The sequence below is a fragment of the Eleutherodactylus coqui genome, chromosome 8 (assembly GCF_035609145.1).
Source record: "Eleutherodactylus coqui strain aEleCoq1 chromosome 8, aEleCoq1.hap1, whole genome shotgun sequence".
Taxonomy (NCBI): Eukaryota; Metazoa; Chordata; class Amphibia; order Anura; family Eleutherodactylidae; genus Eleutherodactylus; species Eleutherodactylus coqui.
This window is the reverse complement of record NC_089844.1, coordinates 28871144-28888687: the sequence shown is the minus strand read 5'-3', so window position 1 is coordinate 28888687 and position 17544 is coordinate 28871144. Positions and strand designations below refer to the sequence as shown.

Below are 17544 nucleotides of genomic sequence, written 5' to 3'. Positions count from 1 at the left end.
TGGAAGCCATCCGGACCCGCGGGAGACCTAAAATAGGAATTTAAAAGAATTAACTCACCCGCAGCGGACCGGTAAGGTCTTCTCTTCCTCACGGCCGAATCTTTCTTGCTTCGGCTCGGTGGATGTGCCCGGCGCATGCGTGCGGCACGTCGGCGACGTGCCGTCGGCGTGACGAGTTCATCCGCCGGCCGAAAAAGAAGATCCGGCCGTGAGGAAGAGAAGACCTTCCCGGTCTGCTTCCTATTTTAAGCGCTCATGTCCGCGGGGCAGGAGGGACCCGATATGGATTCTCTATGTAGAATCCGTAGCGGGCCTGATTTTCCCCGTGGACATGAGGCCTTAGTCCTTTTACGTTCCATGAGATAATTTGCATTGTAAAGTTTGCCTATATGTAGGTAAGTTAAGTCTTGCAGACTGCCAATAAATCCACCTATTAACACCTTAAGTTTAAACAAAAAACTGAAAAAACCCACTAAACTAAGTTTTCACACGTCACGTCTAGTGCAAAATAGAGAACTGAAAAAGGGAAAAGAAGAAAACTGTGGTCTCTTTTAGGGAAGAATGCCTTGCCAATGCCCGAAAAGAGAATGCATGAATTGACTTCCCTTATTTCCACTTCGTGGGCAGCGTTGAGAGACGATTTATCTATCACAACATGTGTGGATCAGTGGAGATATCACACCACACCATTTCTTTTTTGCTCCCATTTACAACATAGTGAAAAAAAGAATAGGAAAAAAATGAAGTGGAACAAACCACTTTTTAGTTTAAATCTGTATCTCCGCTCCAGAATCTTAAGCTATACATCAATATCAGAAATGCATATCTATAGCGAAATTGTGCTTAGAGTCCTGCAACAGTCCGCCTTTCAGGTAGAACATTCATTTAAAATCGGCATACTCACAACACGTCCCTCAAACTTGAAGAAGCTGATGTCGATGCTGGTGCATGCTTGCGTTGTTGCTCCTTTGGTGCCGTGGAAGAAGCTGAGTTGGCTCCCTGCCATTCCATGTCGTCTCGCATATTGTGGAAGGGAGTATCTTCTGGTCGGCCTGGTGAGGTTTGAGGTAATCTCAGTCGCAGCTCTCTCTCTGCCCTCTCCTGATCCTGAAATGTAAGGCAGGAGCCATCTGGTTGGTAGACTTTCAGAGTCGCCGGGTATATGAGTGCGAACTTCTGTTGTTTTCTGTACAGAGCGGTACACATTGGTGAGAAGGTTTTCTTTTTCACTGTACCTTTGCCGAGAAATCTGCAAAGATTAAGATTTTTTGCCCCCCAATGTCCAGTTGGTTTTGTCAGCTCTTGAAGTTACGTAAAATAGAGGTCTTATTAGTATAGTCCAGATATTTCACGATGACCGGTCTAGGTCGCCTCTTTGTAGGCGAATTAGTACTATTCCTGGTAGCAAGTATGTCTGGCCCCAGTCTATGCGTGCGTTCAACTTTGCTCGTATGGGCGACCCCTAGTGCGCTGGGGATCGTGGATTCACACAGCTGGCGTAAGTCCTTTTGTAAGTCTGATTCTGGGATCCCTATGATTCTCAAATTGTTTCATCTGGATCTGTTTTCTAAGTCCTCTAGGCGATCCCATAAATTTTAGTTATCGCTAAGAAGATTATCAATACAATTAAATGTGGAGCTGTACTCTGCTAACATAGCCTCAATCTCATGTTTTATACTCTCCAGACGGCTGCCATGTTGTGCTAATAATATTAACCTTACAATAATAGTAACCCCCTTCAGCAATATTATGCCCCCCAGCAATATTAACTCCCCTCAGCATCATTAACCCCTCTCTCAGCAATAGTAGTAACCCCCCCCCTCAGCAATAGTAGTAACCCCCTCAGTAGTAATAGTTCCCCCCAACCCATATACCGTAACACACACCCCCTACTTCCCACACTACACCTAAAAAAAGCAAGCACCAATACTTACCTACGGCCAGCGTTCCGGTGCTCTTGTGGGTCCCTGTCGCTCCTGCAGGCTGCTGCAATGCCCTCTGTGTCGGCAGAGCATTTCTTTCTGGAAGCGGGGCTTGAATTCCCCGCCTCTAGCAAAGATAATGCTCCGATTGGCTAGCCAGCGCCAGCGTCAGCCAATAAAAGCGGGCGCTGGGTTAACCTATCACAGCCATTCAATGATGTCATTGCTTAACCCAGCGCCGGCGCTGGCTAGCCATTCGGAGCTTTATCTTTGCTGGAGGCGGGGAATTCAAGCCACTGCACAGGAACGCTGGCGGTAGGTGAGTATTAGACCCCCCCAGTGTGATTACCAGCAGGGAGCTGTGGCACCCCGGTTGGGAATCACTGAGAATACCAGCCTCAGTGTCAGGTGAGCGGTCGGGGCTGGTATTAAAAAAAAAAACGGCCTGTAAAAAAAAAAAAATACTGGCACGGCAGGTAAAATAACAGCCAAGCCAGAGAAATACCAGCCGGGTGGCAACCCTAGTTCCAAGATGGCTGCTACAACCACATGAAGAGGAAGGCAGGCACGTCTCTCCGCACCAGAGCTTCCTCCCCAGCACCTCAGGCAGGGTAAGTGAGCGACGAGGATTGGGTTCTGAGGCCATTACCCTGGTATTTCCAGTCACAGGAGTTGTGGCAGTGGCAGGTGTAGCATCTAGCGTGCTGTCTGTCACTACTCACCACTGTGTCCGGCTGTGCAGTGAGTGGTGCAGGGCGTTCAGAGAGGTTAGTGCCGCTTGGTTAGCACGCCCCAGCCTCTGAAGGTCCCGCTGACCTAGCGGTGGTTGTGCCTGGGCTGCAGTATGGTCCGCGGCTATGTGGAGATTTATTTCTGGAGCGGTGGGGATGGAGCTCATCTCCTCTGCTGCTTCACTGCATGGCACCGAAACCGGAAGTCTGTCTCCGTGTATTTTGCAGGATGAGTTCTTGTTTTTATAGGAATTAATTCTGGGTCCATATAATGTGTTGAATATCTTTTATTATTTTTTTCTGCTGGGAGCAGTGATAAAGGAATTCCTCCATTGTTTTGTGTGATTTATTTTTATGGCATTCACAGTGGGATATAAATATTATATTGCCTCTATTCTACGGGTCGTGGTGATTATAACAACACCAAATTTAGTGATAATATAAATACTTTTTTTTTACAAAAAGACTGTGTGGTGCCACATTCCAGGACCAGAGCTTTTTTATTTTTCAAGGCTGTATCAGGCTGGTTTTTGAGGGACATGTAGTTTACATAACTAATGTAGTTTTCTTTTAGTATGGGTTGCTATGGATGTGGTGATAGATATTAATTCTGTGTAGCTTTTTCTACGCTTTTTAATTTTTTTAATAAAAAGGACAAGCGTTTTCCATTTTTCTGTAAAAATATTTACATACCCTGGCCATCATTTCACTCCTTTTCTGGGGAAACCTCCATATATGACAATCAGAGAAAATATGTCTAATGTAAATATATTTAATAGGGATGAGCGAGTATACTCACTAAGGCACTACTCGCTCGAGTAATGTGCCTTAGCCGAGTATCTCCCCGCTCGTCCCGAAAGATTCGGGTGCCGTCGCGGGGCGGGGAGCTGTGGGGGGAGAGCAGGAAGAAACGGAGGGGAGATCTCTCTCTCCCTCTCTCCCGCCCGCTCTGCCCCGCTCCCCCCAGCAACTCACCTGTCAGCTGCGGCGGCCCCCGAATACTCGGCTAAGGCACATTACTCGAGCGAGTAGTGCCTTAGCGAGTATACTCGCTCATCCCTAATATTTAACTCAGAACTCAGTTACCTGAATTGCATTTTTAACCCCTTAATGACATAATTAATTTTAGCTGTATGAGCCAGTAAAGAGTAGAGGGGGAGCTGAGCTTGTGCACCTTCATTAGTGAGACCAGCTGATTAGTGCTGGGAATACCTGACCCGCAAACTTGAACGTGAGGTCATTATTCCCCTCTACTCTTCCTTAGTCAGACCTCATCTGGAATACTGTGTCCAGTTCTGGACACCCCACATTAAAAAAGACAGACAAACTGGAGCAAGTTCAGAGAACAGTTACCAAGATGGTAATTGGTCTACAAATCATGTCCTATGAGGAACGGTTAAAGGATCTGGGAATGTTTAGCTTGCAAAAAAGAGGGCCGATAGGTGACTTTATAGGTGTCTACAAATATCTGAGGGGCTGTCACAGTGCAGAGGGATCATCCCTATTCTCATCTGCACAAGGAAAGACTAGAAGCAATGGGATGAAACTGAAAGGGAGGAGACACAGATTAGATATTAGAAAAAAACTTTCTGACAGTAAGGGTGATCAATGAGTGGAACAGGTTGCCACGGGAGGTGGTGAGTTCTCCTTCAATTGAAGTGTTCAAACAATGGCTGGACAAGTGTCTGTCTGGGATGCTTTAGTGAATCCTGCACTCAGTAGGTGGTTGGTCCAGATGACCCTGGTGGTCTCTTCCAACTCTACCATTCTATGATTCTATGAATGCAACGTAGCCTGCAGACCAACTATGAGGCTTTGTAAATGCATGAGAAGGAAAACGCAATGCAAAAAATAACAGCTAAGTGCATACTTTTTTCTGCAGGGACATAGTAAGCCATAAGTATATTGATTTTTCATGCAGAAAAGTTTCCATAGCATTTGAGCCATATTCACTAACAGAGGATTTAGCAGATACATACACTAATAATAGACAATGATAAGACTACAGCTGACAATGACTATTCACAGACACAGGAGAGTCTATAGTATCACTAATTAAGCCCTTCACAGATATAGACTAAAATAATAAATCTTTATTGAAATCCTTTAAAAACGTATATGGGCCAACTGAACAGACAAAACATAAAGACAAAAGGATATCTAGATATCCTTTCCAAACACCAAGTCTCTTAAAGTTTGACAAGAGACTTTTAGGCACCCGGAAGGTAGAGACAGTTTATATATAACCGGGTAACCATATAATGAATACGCATAAGGTAGGTGCGTTGATTGTAAGTATAGTAAAAAGCCAGTTGTTGTAGTATGACATTTAGAAGTGCAACTGTATAATTAACGGTTGGAGATTATCACTTCATAAATCAAAGAGAAAATAATGTTTAGAAGTGTAGTCATGTGATTCGTAGCTGGAAGTTATCACTTCATGAGTCAGAGATTTAGACAGCTCGACGTGTTTTCCCACTAAAAGTGGTTCATCAGGAGCCAAGATACAAAACTGACTATAATGCCAATGTTTCTGTCCTTTGCCTTAGAAGGACCAGCTGATAGAAAAAAACTACTTGGTGATGGCTAGAATTTATTTGACTTCTGGGAACCATTACAAATAAAGCATCAAGTCCACTGTCATGTAAATGACACTAGAAGAATGAGCCTCCTTAACAATAAGGAGCTCCAATAGGACTTATTTCCACCACAGGTCTTTTGACCAAAAAACAAGTCTGTGTAAAGGTATCAACAGAGATATTATCAGTTTGATATCCTCTAGAGCAGTGGTCCCCAACCTTTTTGGCACCAGGGACCAGCTTCAAGCAAGACCATTTTTACAAGGCCCGGCAGGGTGGGGCGGGACATGGGCGGGGCTTTGGTTATATGGGGCGGGGTTATGAAGGGGGTTGGAGTTTAGTGCATACTTATTTAATTATGACATTTAGAATGTCCTGGCAGTACACACATAGGGCAGTGGGCAGCATATAATTTATCTCCCACCCCCCAGCACACACATATGGCAGCATATAATTTATCTCCCCCCTCCTCTCCGGCAGGATTACCTTGAAAACTGACCTAGGTCCTAACAGGTATACAGGCGCAGCGGCTGCTGCTGCTTGCACAGAGGCGGCTCTTCCTCCTACTCGCTGGACGCTCTGTTGTTTGGCGCCACAGTCCTCAGTGCTTCAAGAAGGCACCTTGTGAACGAGCCCTGATAGTGGCCCCAGTGAAAATAACGACCCCACAGTGGCCCAATTAGTAATATTAACCCCCATAGCAACGTTATAATTATAAGCCCCCCCCCCAGTAATAAGCCTCCCCTCAGTAATAATAAGCCCCCTCAGTAATAACCCCCCACCTCAGTAATAATAATAAGCCCCCACCTCAGTAATAATAAGCAGCCTCCCCTTCAGTAATAAGCAGCCCCCCCCCAGTAATAAGCAGCCTCCCCTCCAGTAATAGGCAGCCCCACCCCCAGTGATAGGTAGCCCCCACCCCTCAGTAATAGACAGCCCCCACCCCTCAGTAATAAGCAGCCTCCCCCCCCGTAATAAGCAGCCTCCCCCCCCCAGTAATAGGCAGCCCCCACCCCTCAGTAATAAGCAGTCCCCCCGAAATAAGCAGCCTCCCCCCAGTAATAACCAGCCCCCTCCAGTAATAGGCAGCCTCCCCCCAGTAATAACCAGCCCCCTCCCCAGTAATAACCAGCCCCCCCAGTAATAGGCAGCCCCCACCCCTCAGTAATAAGCAGCCTCCCCACCCCCAGAAATAAGCAGCCCCCCCTCAGAAATAAGCAGTCCCCCAACCCATATACTTACCTCTTCCTTCCTGCCAGCATTGCTCCCTCTCTGCTTGCCCTGAGCCCGGGTCACACTGACACCAGTGTGTAGCCCGACGCGCTTTCTCCCTGAGTCCTCTCCTGCGGAACTAATGAGCAGGGGACTCGGGGAGGAGGATCCTGGCTGAACACTGATGTCAGTGTGCGCCGGGATCAGAGGTAATAGCTCGATTACCAGCGGGGAGCTGCCGCACCCCAGCTGGTAATCGCTTCAGTGGTGAGGGGCGTCGGCACGCCGCGGGCCACATAACACGAGGCAGCGGGCCGGATTCGGCCCGTGGGCCCTTTGTTTGACACATGTGTTTTACTGCCCGCGGACCGGCAGTAAACACCTAACGGCCCGGCCCCAGTGCGCGGACCTGTGGTTGGGGCCCCCTGCTCTAGAGAAAGCCCGGGCACAACCTGCTCTTTATCTGCTTAAAAGAGCGTGAAAATAGGAGCCAGAGTTAGTCATGCTAGAACGGAATTGGCTGCTAGTGATCTAGATTATATGGGCAATAACTGGCTACTGGTAGTCCAGATTATATGGGCAGTAAATAAACCGACTGCCAGTGGTCTAAATAATATGGGCAGTAGATTGACCGATATAAATCCAGCCCTTAATCAGCAATAATATGCTGCAAGTATAAGAATTGCCCTATAGTACGACTGCAGAGCCAATTTCCTAGCTTCCTCTTATGTTAAAATTTTCCTATAATTCCACTAACTCTTAGCCTAATTCCAGCACGATAGCTATTCTGCCACCCTGATGCTAGCTCAACCAGAGAGTCAAATAGGGGTAGATCAAAACAAAAAATAGTGGAAAGGTATAGGGCCTGTGGCTCTGATGGTGGTTCATCGGATTTCTGTCATGCTCTCAAGCATTTTCCCAGACAAAGTAGTGCAGCATGCTGCATTATTTATCTGGGATTTTGTTACGGGTCTGCACGAGAAGCTTCAAACCTCCAATGCTGTTGTGAAGAAGGCCTAAGGGCTCCAGCCCACAAACAGATATTTACTGTAAAATCTGTGGCGGGCGGGCGTCCGCACCGCGAATCCACAGCAAATAACACTCATAGCATGCTATGTGAAATGGAATCTTCTTGCACACTTGTGAAAACCAATTGTGGCTTCCGCAAGCGAAGCAGAAGTAGCAGCGTGCTCCATTTTTGTGCGCAATTCCACACAGGTGGCTTCCATTGAAGTCAATGGAAGCCGTGCGATCTGCGGCTCTTCCACAATCACATTGCGGAAAGGTCACGAATTCCGCATCATCGCTAGGTAATGGCGCCAGAGAAGCAGGACTTTTAAAAAATCTGTATTGCGCATGTCTGACACCTCGCTATGTGGAGCATTCGCAGTACAGAAGAAAATGAAAGTGACCAGGTAAGGCGGGCACCGCTGCTGGCAGAGCCAGATTCCAATGCGGGAGGTCTTATTGTTATTGAATATTGTAAAGTTTAAATATCCACAAAATGCATTTCTACTATTTAACACCTTAAAGTTTTTAGATGCAACTTGCTGGGCGGATTCATTTTTAAATGTACCTTTTGAGTTATGAGACCTTTGCTTTTTGATACAGAACTAAAAATCTCCAGCATCAACATAGATTTATGTATATTTGCCTGCAGACACCACTACGAGGGGCTTGCTAAATAAGTTTAACCCTTTCACTGCCAAGGATGTAAGTAGTGTATCATGACCTTAAGCACTTACCACAGCTAGATTAGAATGACTATAGGTCAGATAATGATACCAGGCTTATTAGTAGGTGCAATTTTCAGAGAACAGCATTACAAGTTTTACTTCCTAGTCCTGTGTGTATAAGGTAGGGGTGGGGGGCGGTGAAGCTGCAGGAAGAAACATCAGAACCTGTTACTGTCATCATCTCTTCTACAGCCTCCAGTGAATGGGGGTTGAGGCACAAACTTCATGTTATTGTCTCCCTTATCAATGTTAGGGGATATGTGCCTTTTTAATTGTCACTATTGGGGGTTCTTTTTTTCTACTGAATAGTGAAAGGTTGAGCAGTTGAACATAGAGTCATGTCACATTATTCTGACCACCAGCTAATTTCCAGAGTAACCGCCGTGTGCCGCACAGATAGCAGCGAGACAGGCTGGGAGTGACCCAATGAGGTACTGGTAGGTTGTCTCAGGTATCTGGAGCCATGCGAACTGCTGTGTATTCCACAGTTGCTGGGGGGGGCATGGGGAAGAATCCTTAAAATGAACATGGTGATCAAGGTGGTCCCACAGATGTTTCATTGGGTTTAAGTCTGAGGAATTAAGGGACCAGGCAAGTATTGAAAGTCTTAGTCCTGCCCACATGTATGGGTGTATGTGATCTGTAAGGAAGTATTCTTGACCAAATCAGTTCAAAATGCCTTCCCCAAGGATGAGTGGGCACAGAGAATGCCACAAAAAAATTCCCTAGACTATAACGCTGCCATTACTAGTTCTAATTTTTCCAGTAATGGTTGCAGGGTGTTTGTTCTCCAATGTTTCTGGCCTGGCTCGCCAGCAGCCATCCATTTGATGAAAGAGAAAATGTCAATTATTGGAGAAGACAACCCTTTGCCAATCAGTGGTGGGCCAATTCCGATACTACTGTGCAAATTGAAGCCTTTTCTTCCGATGCAGCTTTATTAGCGTAGGTGCAGTGACTATCCGTCTGCTTTTGAGCCACATATGCAGTAGGGTTCACTGAACTGTTGTTTTGGACACTCACTGGGAACTCCCTGGTTCATTCTCATGGAGAGCTGATCCACTATAGCTTATCGGGTGGCTCTCCCACACCCTTATAGTTGAAGTTTACCTCTCACATCAAAGGCAAGTGGTGCTCCGCAGTTTCCACGTTGGTTATTCCCAATGATACTGTTTTCCACTCATGATACACTTGCACTACAGCGGCACCCGAACAGTTCACAAACTGCGCTGTTTGAGAAGTACCGACACCCTTGGCTTGAAGCCAATAATCATCCCATATTGCAACTCTGATAAATCACCCCTTTAACCATGGCAACAATGAGTGATGTGTGAGCAGACAGCCTGTCGCCCACCTAATATACCCACCAGGCCAGCCCCTGACATGCCACTTCCTTCATGTGTTATGCTGCCGACATCGAAAGTAGGAGGTGGCCATAATAATGTGACAGGACTGTGTATAATCATCCCTTGCAGGTAATGGGCTCACATATTTACCATTATCTGGATTTTGGAGAGCTTTGATGTTTTTAGCTGTGGAGATATGTGCATGCAGACATAAACATTTATGACATGCATAAACCCTGCTTGTCTTGTACCTTTATTTCCAATGGTTTCTATGCTTCTCAGACTCTGGATGGATATTCAGCCACAAACATTAATTTTTATGCATTTTTTTAAAAAGCAGTACACTTTTATGCAAAATGACATGAAGGGCCCCATGATTGTAAACTGCAGTGTGGCGCTTGCAAAATATGTCAGGTGTCTACGTTCAAAACATATATGGGTATTGAGGGCTAATATGATTTTTTTCCATTTTTACTTTACAATTTAGGCTTTACAAGTGAATATTGTCCTGGCAGTGAGAGGGTTAATAAGTTTAATACATAAGTAGTATGTAGAGAGATTTCATTTTAAAGGCACGAGTAAAGAAGGGTTTAACTGTATCCTTACTGGTGCATTAGTTTCTTACGGTATTCTTGGTTGAAAGTTCAGTAACGTGAACGGCCCGTGTGCACTTTTTAAACTAAATGTTCACACAAAAAAAAATATTACGTTGCTATAGTAACTGAACCCTCGGAGACTGCTCCCTCATCTCCTTGGAGATTAGAGCATTCAGAACTCTTGAAATATAAGATCATAAAAACAAGAACATGAGCAGTGAGGGTATGGCCGCACCAGGTGGATCTCACCAAAATTTGTGACAAAATCCGCAACAAACTTATACAACAATCCACATGTGCTGAAATCTGCAGTAAAATCTGCAGCATAACATAAAATGACTTGCTACAGATTTAAATTCCACACTGCGAGTCAATTCTGCAGATTTTGTCTGCGATGTAGGGATGTAATATGTTAAGGGAGTATTCCGAATATCACATTGGTTGCCCAGTGTCCTCATATTATATATATACACATATATACATATATTTAAAATCATTAATCTTTGAAAAAACACCCATTTTATGAAAATGCGCCAATTCCGACTTACTGATTAACACTGGCGGCCCAATTTCCTGAGTTACATCCTACTTTGGGGCCTCGTCTTGCGCGGAGTGTTAAGGTATGCAGTCCTAAGCTCCCGCTCATGACCTGAAGGCTGTGAGTTCAATCCCTGCAGGGTTCAGGTAGCCAGCTCAAGGTTGACTCAGCCTTCCATCCTTCCGAGGTCGGTAAATTGAGTGCCCAGCTTGGTGGGGGGTAATAAATAAATTACTTAAAAGCGCTGCAGAATAGGTTGGCGCTATACAAATAACAAGTCCCTTTTCCCTTACTTTGCTCTATTTGATACTGTATCACTGCTGCTCATGCGCCTTACTGTGCCGTTACATATAATTCATCGTAGGTGCAACATATATATTGCACTCCATTAAATCACTATAACCACTTCCAGTATAAGAACATCTCATCACACCATAACCATAAACTCAACCCTCACAAGGCTTGGTGCATCTTATCTATGGCGCCACATTCCGATAGCTATGTTACAGTCCCGTGAGTCCATTAGCCCCCACCCTAGCCAGGGATTTTACCTCACTGGGGGTTGTAGTCCGTACTCGAAACTTCTCTTGCTGCTGGCCCTGTTTTTTGTCTGCAGCGTTCCAGGCATATCTTTGGCACCACTTTTGTAGTGTCCCGCACTGTGGAAAAAGACACTCCCTCCCCTCCCACATGCTGCAGGGCACTTTACCCCAGGGAACGTGGCTGGTCTGCCATTGGTGCAAAATCTTTACCCCCAAGGTTGTCAGGGCCTCTTGGTGGTCTTTTTCTCTAGGCAGCTCACCAGAATAGGGAAACTACCCCTTGTGTAGAAAATGACTCAACTTTGCATTTCCAGTTACATTAAAATGAAGTTCTACAATAATCAGAAGATTACCACAATTCCAGGGAATATGTCACAGCATATCAGCCCCGTGTGATGGGATCTATGCTGCACACATTTTATCCCTTTTTGACTTTTTATAATGAGGGAATTCAGAAAGAACGCCACATACAATCTTCTACTTGTTATGAAAATGATAGCTTTTGTAAGCAATCCCATCAAGGATAAGACCTGCATATACTTTGATAAACTCCATCCAGATGTTGACCTTGGTCAAACTTGAACTACAACTCCAGCACTGCAGGCAGCAGTGCTGACAACGGAGCCACCACTCTTGCCCATTCTGTTCTGGTCAAACCTGACCAAGGGCCACATCTGGATGAGGGTTTTTTTATGTTTATCCTTGTTTTTCTCATCCAGAGTAGAATGGACAAGTGTGGTGGCTCAATTGTTACCACTGTTGCTTTGCAGTGCTGGAGTTGTAGGTTCAATTCTGACCAAGAGCAACATGTGGATGAGTTTTTTATGTTCTCTTTGTGTTTATTCTTGTTGTTGCTCTTCTCATCCAGAGCAGATTGGACAAGTGTGAAGGCTCAGTTGTTAGCACCGCTGCTTTAGAGCGCTTATAGGTTCAAATCTGACCAAGGACAACATCTGGATGGAGTTTTTCATGGTCCATGCAGATGTTATCCATGATGGGATTTGAACTTAGGACCCCAGTTCTGCAAAAGCAAGAGTGCGAGCAATTGAGCCACAGTCATAGAAAATCAGACATGGACAGGCCACACCTACACAATCTAGCTCTCTTTCAGTATTTTTTTTATTTCCTGGCCGATCAAGCTGGGTGAAAAAAAAGACAAGGAACACAAATTATACCTGAACTCACAACGTGTTAACACTTAGACTAGGGTTGTACAGCAAAACCAGTTGCATTAAAATTACAACTGTTTGTACAACTTCCATCAAACCTTATGGGAAAAAATGTATTCTCACAAATTTGGGAATGTCTGTAATGACTTTAAGCCATGAGTGTTTGTCCTTAAAGGGTTTAATGGATTTATTCTATATATATCCTTATATCCTACTAGAAAATATTACTATTTGTATAAGAAGCTGCAGTTATCCATTATACTACAATAGTTATTCTCCAATAGGAATCACAGACTAGTACCTATATATACATATATACATCAGCAGTGCAATCATATGGAAGCTTTGTATGTCACAGTATTATGGAAATATTCGCCCGCTAGAAGTAATACAGTATGGCCCCATATGGGTACAGTATAATGGCTCCATACAGCTGAGAGCATATTTAACAAGAAATGCCCACTGAGCTCAGAGCTTGCAGCTTCACATACCGCATATCAGATAAGGGCGGGTCTTGAAAATAAATGAAGCAATACATAAATGAGAAAAAAAAACACATAGTACAACTTGGATAGGAACATTTTTAAGCATAAAACTAACTGCAAGTCCATTAAGAAACTGAATTTTAAAGACCCCAAGCAGTGACTCATCTCTGTTCAAAGGTCATATTGTATCCTCCTTAACAGTGATGTATCTGCCTTTCCATATCAAACATGAAATGACCTAGTCACCGAAGACTCTCCCATTATTCACTGTATATAACAGCTGCCTGGGTCAGCTATAGAGTGTGGGAAGAATCCTCCGTTGGAGTGAGATTTATTTGCACCTGTCCGGTGATGTCAGGGTAGAGCTCGGGGGAACAATGATGGAATTAGACGTTAGGGAAGTATTGCTTCTCTACGAAGACTACTGCACACAGGAGATGTAAGATAGCAGTAGTCATAGTAATAATTCAGATTTTACTAGCACATTTCATTTTGGTTTATTGCAAAAGCTTGATTTTTCAAATTACATAAAAACTAATAGGTATCATGACTGCGCTCAGATCTCCTCTACTGCTATTAGTGTCTGAGGAGGAGATGTCATTACAAACTGCTCGTCAGTGGGCGACGGATCAGCATTCTCATGTTTGGTTGTGTCTGTGGCAGCCATCTCTAGCTCATTTCAGATTCTGAAATCTTCATTGAGAATGTATAAGAGGAAGCCAGTGAACCCCCAGGGTGAGTGACTCAGGCTCCTTTGCCCCAAGCTGACAAACATTATGTCCCATAGGTACTCCATTCCCACACTTCCACCACATTTCACTGACCTCTCCCTTGAAGCGTGTTGACATCATGACTATAAAAATCCAAAGCACGTTTGGAAATACTCTGTGTGCTGCTGTAAAGGGCACATTGCCACTGATGGTAATAATAAGCTCACATTAACCCTTGACAGGCCAATTATTTCCAAGGTACAAGCCCTGCCCCGGCCTTGGACTGCTACTAGCAGATACCATTCATGCTGCTCATTATGTGTGAACTCATCATGTAGACTGTGCAGTATAAAATGCATTAAGGGGAAAACTGAGCATTTAAGCGATATCAAGTTGAACCATCTAGGTGCACACTAGCTATGAATACAAGTTGTGCCCGAAGGGCTCAGACGCAACTCACATCAGACAGAATATGGACACCAGTCCGTGTGCTGCCTGATTTACATGGACACTGCGCATAGCCTCATAGCGGCGCCATGTGCCGTCCTTGGATTAACACGCTAATGTGCGAAGTGCCTTTTCAGAATGAGCACCGATTGGCGTTTTAGAAGACAACCACATGGAGCAATCATCGGTAATGTATGTGCCTATATGATGGTTGGTATGCTCATTTGGCACATATAGTTATTGGCAGGACATTCCTATTTGTACAGAGCAATGTGTTGTCAATAGAGATGAGTGAACGTACTCGTTTAGGGCATTTTTGCACTCGAGCACCGCTTTTTCCGAGTAACTGACTACTCGGGCAAAAAGATTCGGCGGGTGCCAGGGGTGAGCGGGGGGTTGCAGAGGGGAATGGGGGGGGGGGGGGGAAGAGAGCCCCACTGCACCATGCCGCCCCCCCCCCTCGAATCTTTTCGTCCGAGTAGTCAGTTACTTGGAAAAAGCGGTGCTTGAGTGCAAAAACGCCCTAAACGAGTAGGTTCGCTCATCTCTAGTTGTCAACTACAGATGATTCTTGGTACAAAATGAAAGATGCAATCACAAAATAAACATTTGCTATTTGCCTGCTGATTGCTCACACCTTCACACTAAGGGCTTAGTCACACGGGCACCGGTGCACCCGTGTGACTCAGCCCTTACTGCAGGAGGAAGACAGCCCTACTTCAGGACGGACGATTCCCCTCAGCGCTGAAGAAAGAACATATGACCTGCAATGAAGCTGGTCACGTGTTCTTTCTTCCGGCACTGCAGAGAGACCCCCGTCCTTAAGTACGACCGTCTTCTACCTGCAGTAACACAGGCGCCGATGCGCCCGTGTGACTAAGCCCTAAGGTTAACTTTCCAAGGGTGAGTGCCATATCACGTGAATCACGGCCCGATATTGCGCTCGCCAGCATGTGATATCCCCAGAGATGCAAGGTGCTTTCATCTCAAAATTGCCTTGCATCACTTCGGGGAAGTAGCGATCCTCCGCTGTGTTTGACAACCTCGGCAGAGGATCGTTGAGTTTCTCCCATTTTTGTCAATCGGGAAACTTTGCATCACATCACCCTCGGATGCAGCTAGCATGTGTTGGGATGCTGCCGCGAGCCTCAGTGAAAACAATGGCGATGCGAGGGCACACCCAAAGATAGGACGATATGATGCAGGGGAAAAAAAAATAAAATAAAAATTGCTCATGTGTATGGCTCCATTCACAAGAATAGGTTTCATATTCGTGTGAGATTTTTGTCTCGTAACGCACAAATCTCGCACGATTTTCTAGGCCATGTGAAAACACCCCAACAAATGATAACGTGAACAAACGTTTGTTGCCGATCATTTGCCTGAGTGAAAGGCCCTTAATGCGATTTGTGTTTATAGCTCTTTTCAGATGTTAATGAATTATATAAATCACCATAAAATAATCCATGTTCCCTTCTCCAGATCAAACCCTCATCTATAACAGCTGCTGGCATAACACACTGACAATTACTGTACATGGCACATCGAATCATGCAATTTTCTCAGCACTGACTGCTGATAAGACTGTGTACCTTTTTTCTTTTGTTTGCAAAGTAATTAAAATTCTTAATTAGTGAAGCTGATAAAGCTGGAGTTCCGTATAAGCGAGTTTTACTGTAGATATGGAGCCTTCTAGATAAAAAATGTATTCACTCCTAATAACTCCTGTCAAGAATAGAATGATCTGTCCTGTGGCAAAGAACAATCAATTAAGCAGATTGAGGAAGTCCAGGTTATTAGGGATGGAAGGGGCAGGAAATGTGTATTTAGTAGGAATATATATTTCTACAACTATGACATGGTATATTCTTTTCCCTTTCTCTTACAGGATCTACACTGATGTCACAAACTGTACCAGCCTCTTGGCTTACCATCAGAACTGCTACTGGCCAAACCACATAGTGGATATGTTTTTCACAAATATTCATAAGAAGTATTTCAAGAACTGCGCCCTGACTGGCAGGCTGCCAGCTGACCCTCCACTGCCCATCCTTTGCTCTTTCATCTTTATCCCGGTCCTTATAACACTTCTTATGACGGCGTTGGTTGTATGGCGAAGCAAGCGTAGTGAAGGAATTGTTTGACAACAATGTGGACTGCTAACCTTATAGACCCCATTTCTAGAGATTACCTTTACAACCAGGGTTGGAGAAGAGAAGGAAATCAGTGATGGCAGTTCTACAGTTTATGCTGGCTGTACTGGACCTTTAAGAAGTGCCAACGGAGGCACTTCCTTCTAAGATATGTCTGTCTGGCTAAAATTAACAGATGCAAAGACAGTGTTATCACCTTCTAGGTTCTCTCCCTAAGGAGAAAAGTTAGAGTTCCTGACCCACGTCACAGGCCTCTCGCTAGCCAAACCAGAAACCTACTGCACACTGTAGAGGGGCAAACACCCTGAAACAGTTGTCTGTGTATGGATTCTGGCTTGGCTTTCAATTCCCAGTCATTGTTACATGGCTTGTATAAAGAATCTAACATTTACTTGCAGGAGTACTGCCTTCCAATAGGTGGCGATGCAGAGGTATTGTTCCATCTCCCTTATCACCCAGATATTAATGCTTAATAGTCAATCAAAAGTAATGTTTTCATAACGTACCACTGAACATGCATATAACATTAAGGGCCCCCCCCCCCCCCAAAAAAAAAAACTGAGACATGTCAATTAGTGTCTGCCCTCTGGGACCCCAGTTGATTCTGAAAAAGGGCCACATACAGTGCTAACGATGTATAGAGAAGTGATCTCTTCATTAAGATGAATAGGAAATGGAGAAAGTTCTAAGAGATAGCATTCGATTCTTTTCTTCATTCACTTCAATGGGTACTGATATGGTCACTTTTCAATTATTGACCAGCACTAAAATGACAGATATATCGGAGGAGGAATCACTCACACTCACATGTCATGTAGCGATACTCATAAGTGGCATTACAAACAAAATAAGGTTAAGGTCATTGAGTTCCCCGCAGCTTAGTAAGGCAAAAAGCCTTAAATGAATATCTGAAATTAAACTCTAGTCAGAAATATTCTGTATTCTAACTATTGACCCCAGTTTAGAGGGTGCCAGCTACTCTTTGTACCAAACATTATAGTTTGTGTGTTGCAGGTACAATATAGCTGATCTCATAGATAAAGTGGTTTTTCTATATAAAATTCATTGGTGGCAGCGGAGGGACAAAATGAAAATAAAACAAACATAAAAAAACAGATATACTCACCTCTCTGTTGCTGTGCTGCTCCCTCGCTGCCACTCCGGTCTGCTGGTGATTTATTTACATGGTCATATGGGTTGTTTACCTCCCTTAATCACTGCTGCCAATAGGAGCCATTCAATGGGCTAGATGCCATGGCAAGTGAGCACCGAAACGGCGCTCCAGTGTGACGGTGAGTATATTGCTCTTATATAGTTTTGGGCACAGGTGGCCCAAAACTGTATAAAAGAATCAAGTCACACAACCCCTTTAAGGGGT

General features: G+C 44.6%; 1 protein-coding gene across 1 annotated transcript in view; it reads left to right on the top strand.

The window, feature by feature from the left end:
* The window catches only part of RAMP1 (receptor activity modifying protein 1), a 72235-nt gene extending 55527 nt beyond the window's left edge, over positions 1-16708 (top strand). Inside the window, exon 3 of the mRNA XM_066575366.1 lies at positions 15902-16708. Within this exon, the coding sequence (XP_066431463.1) occupies positions 15902-16157 (256 nt within the window). The 3' untranslated portion in view covers positions 16158-16708. The remainder of the gene's footprint in view (positions 1-15901) is intronic.
* The last annotated feature ends 836 nt before the right edge of the window (positions 16709-17544 follow it).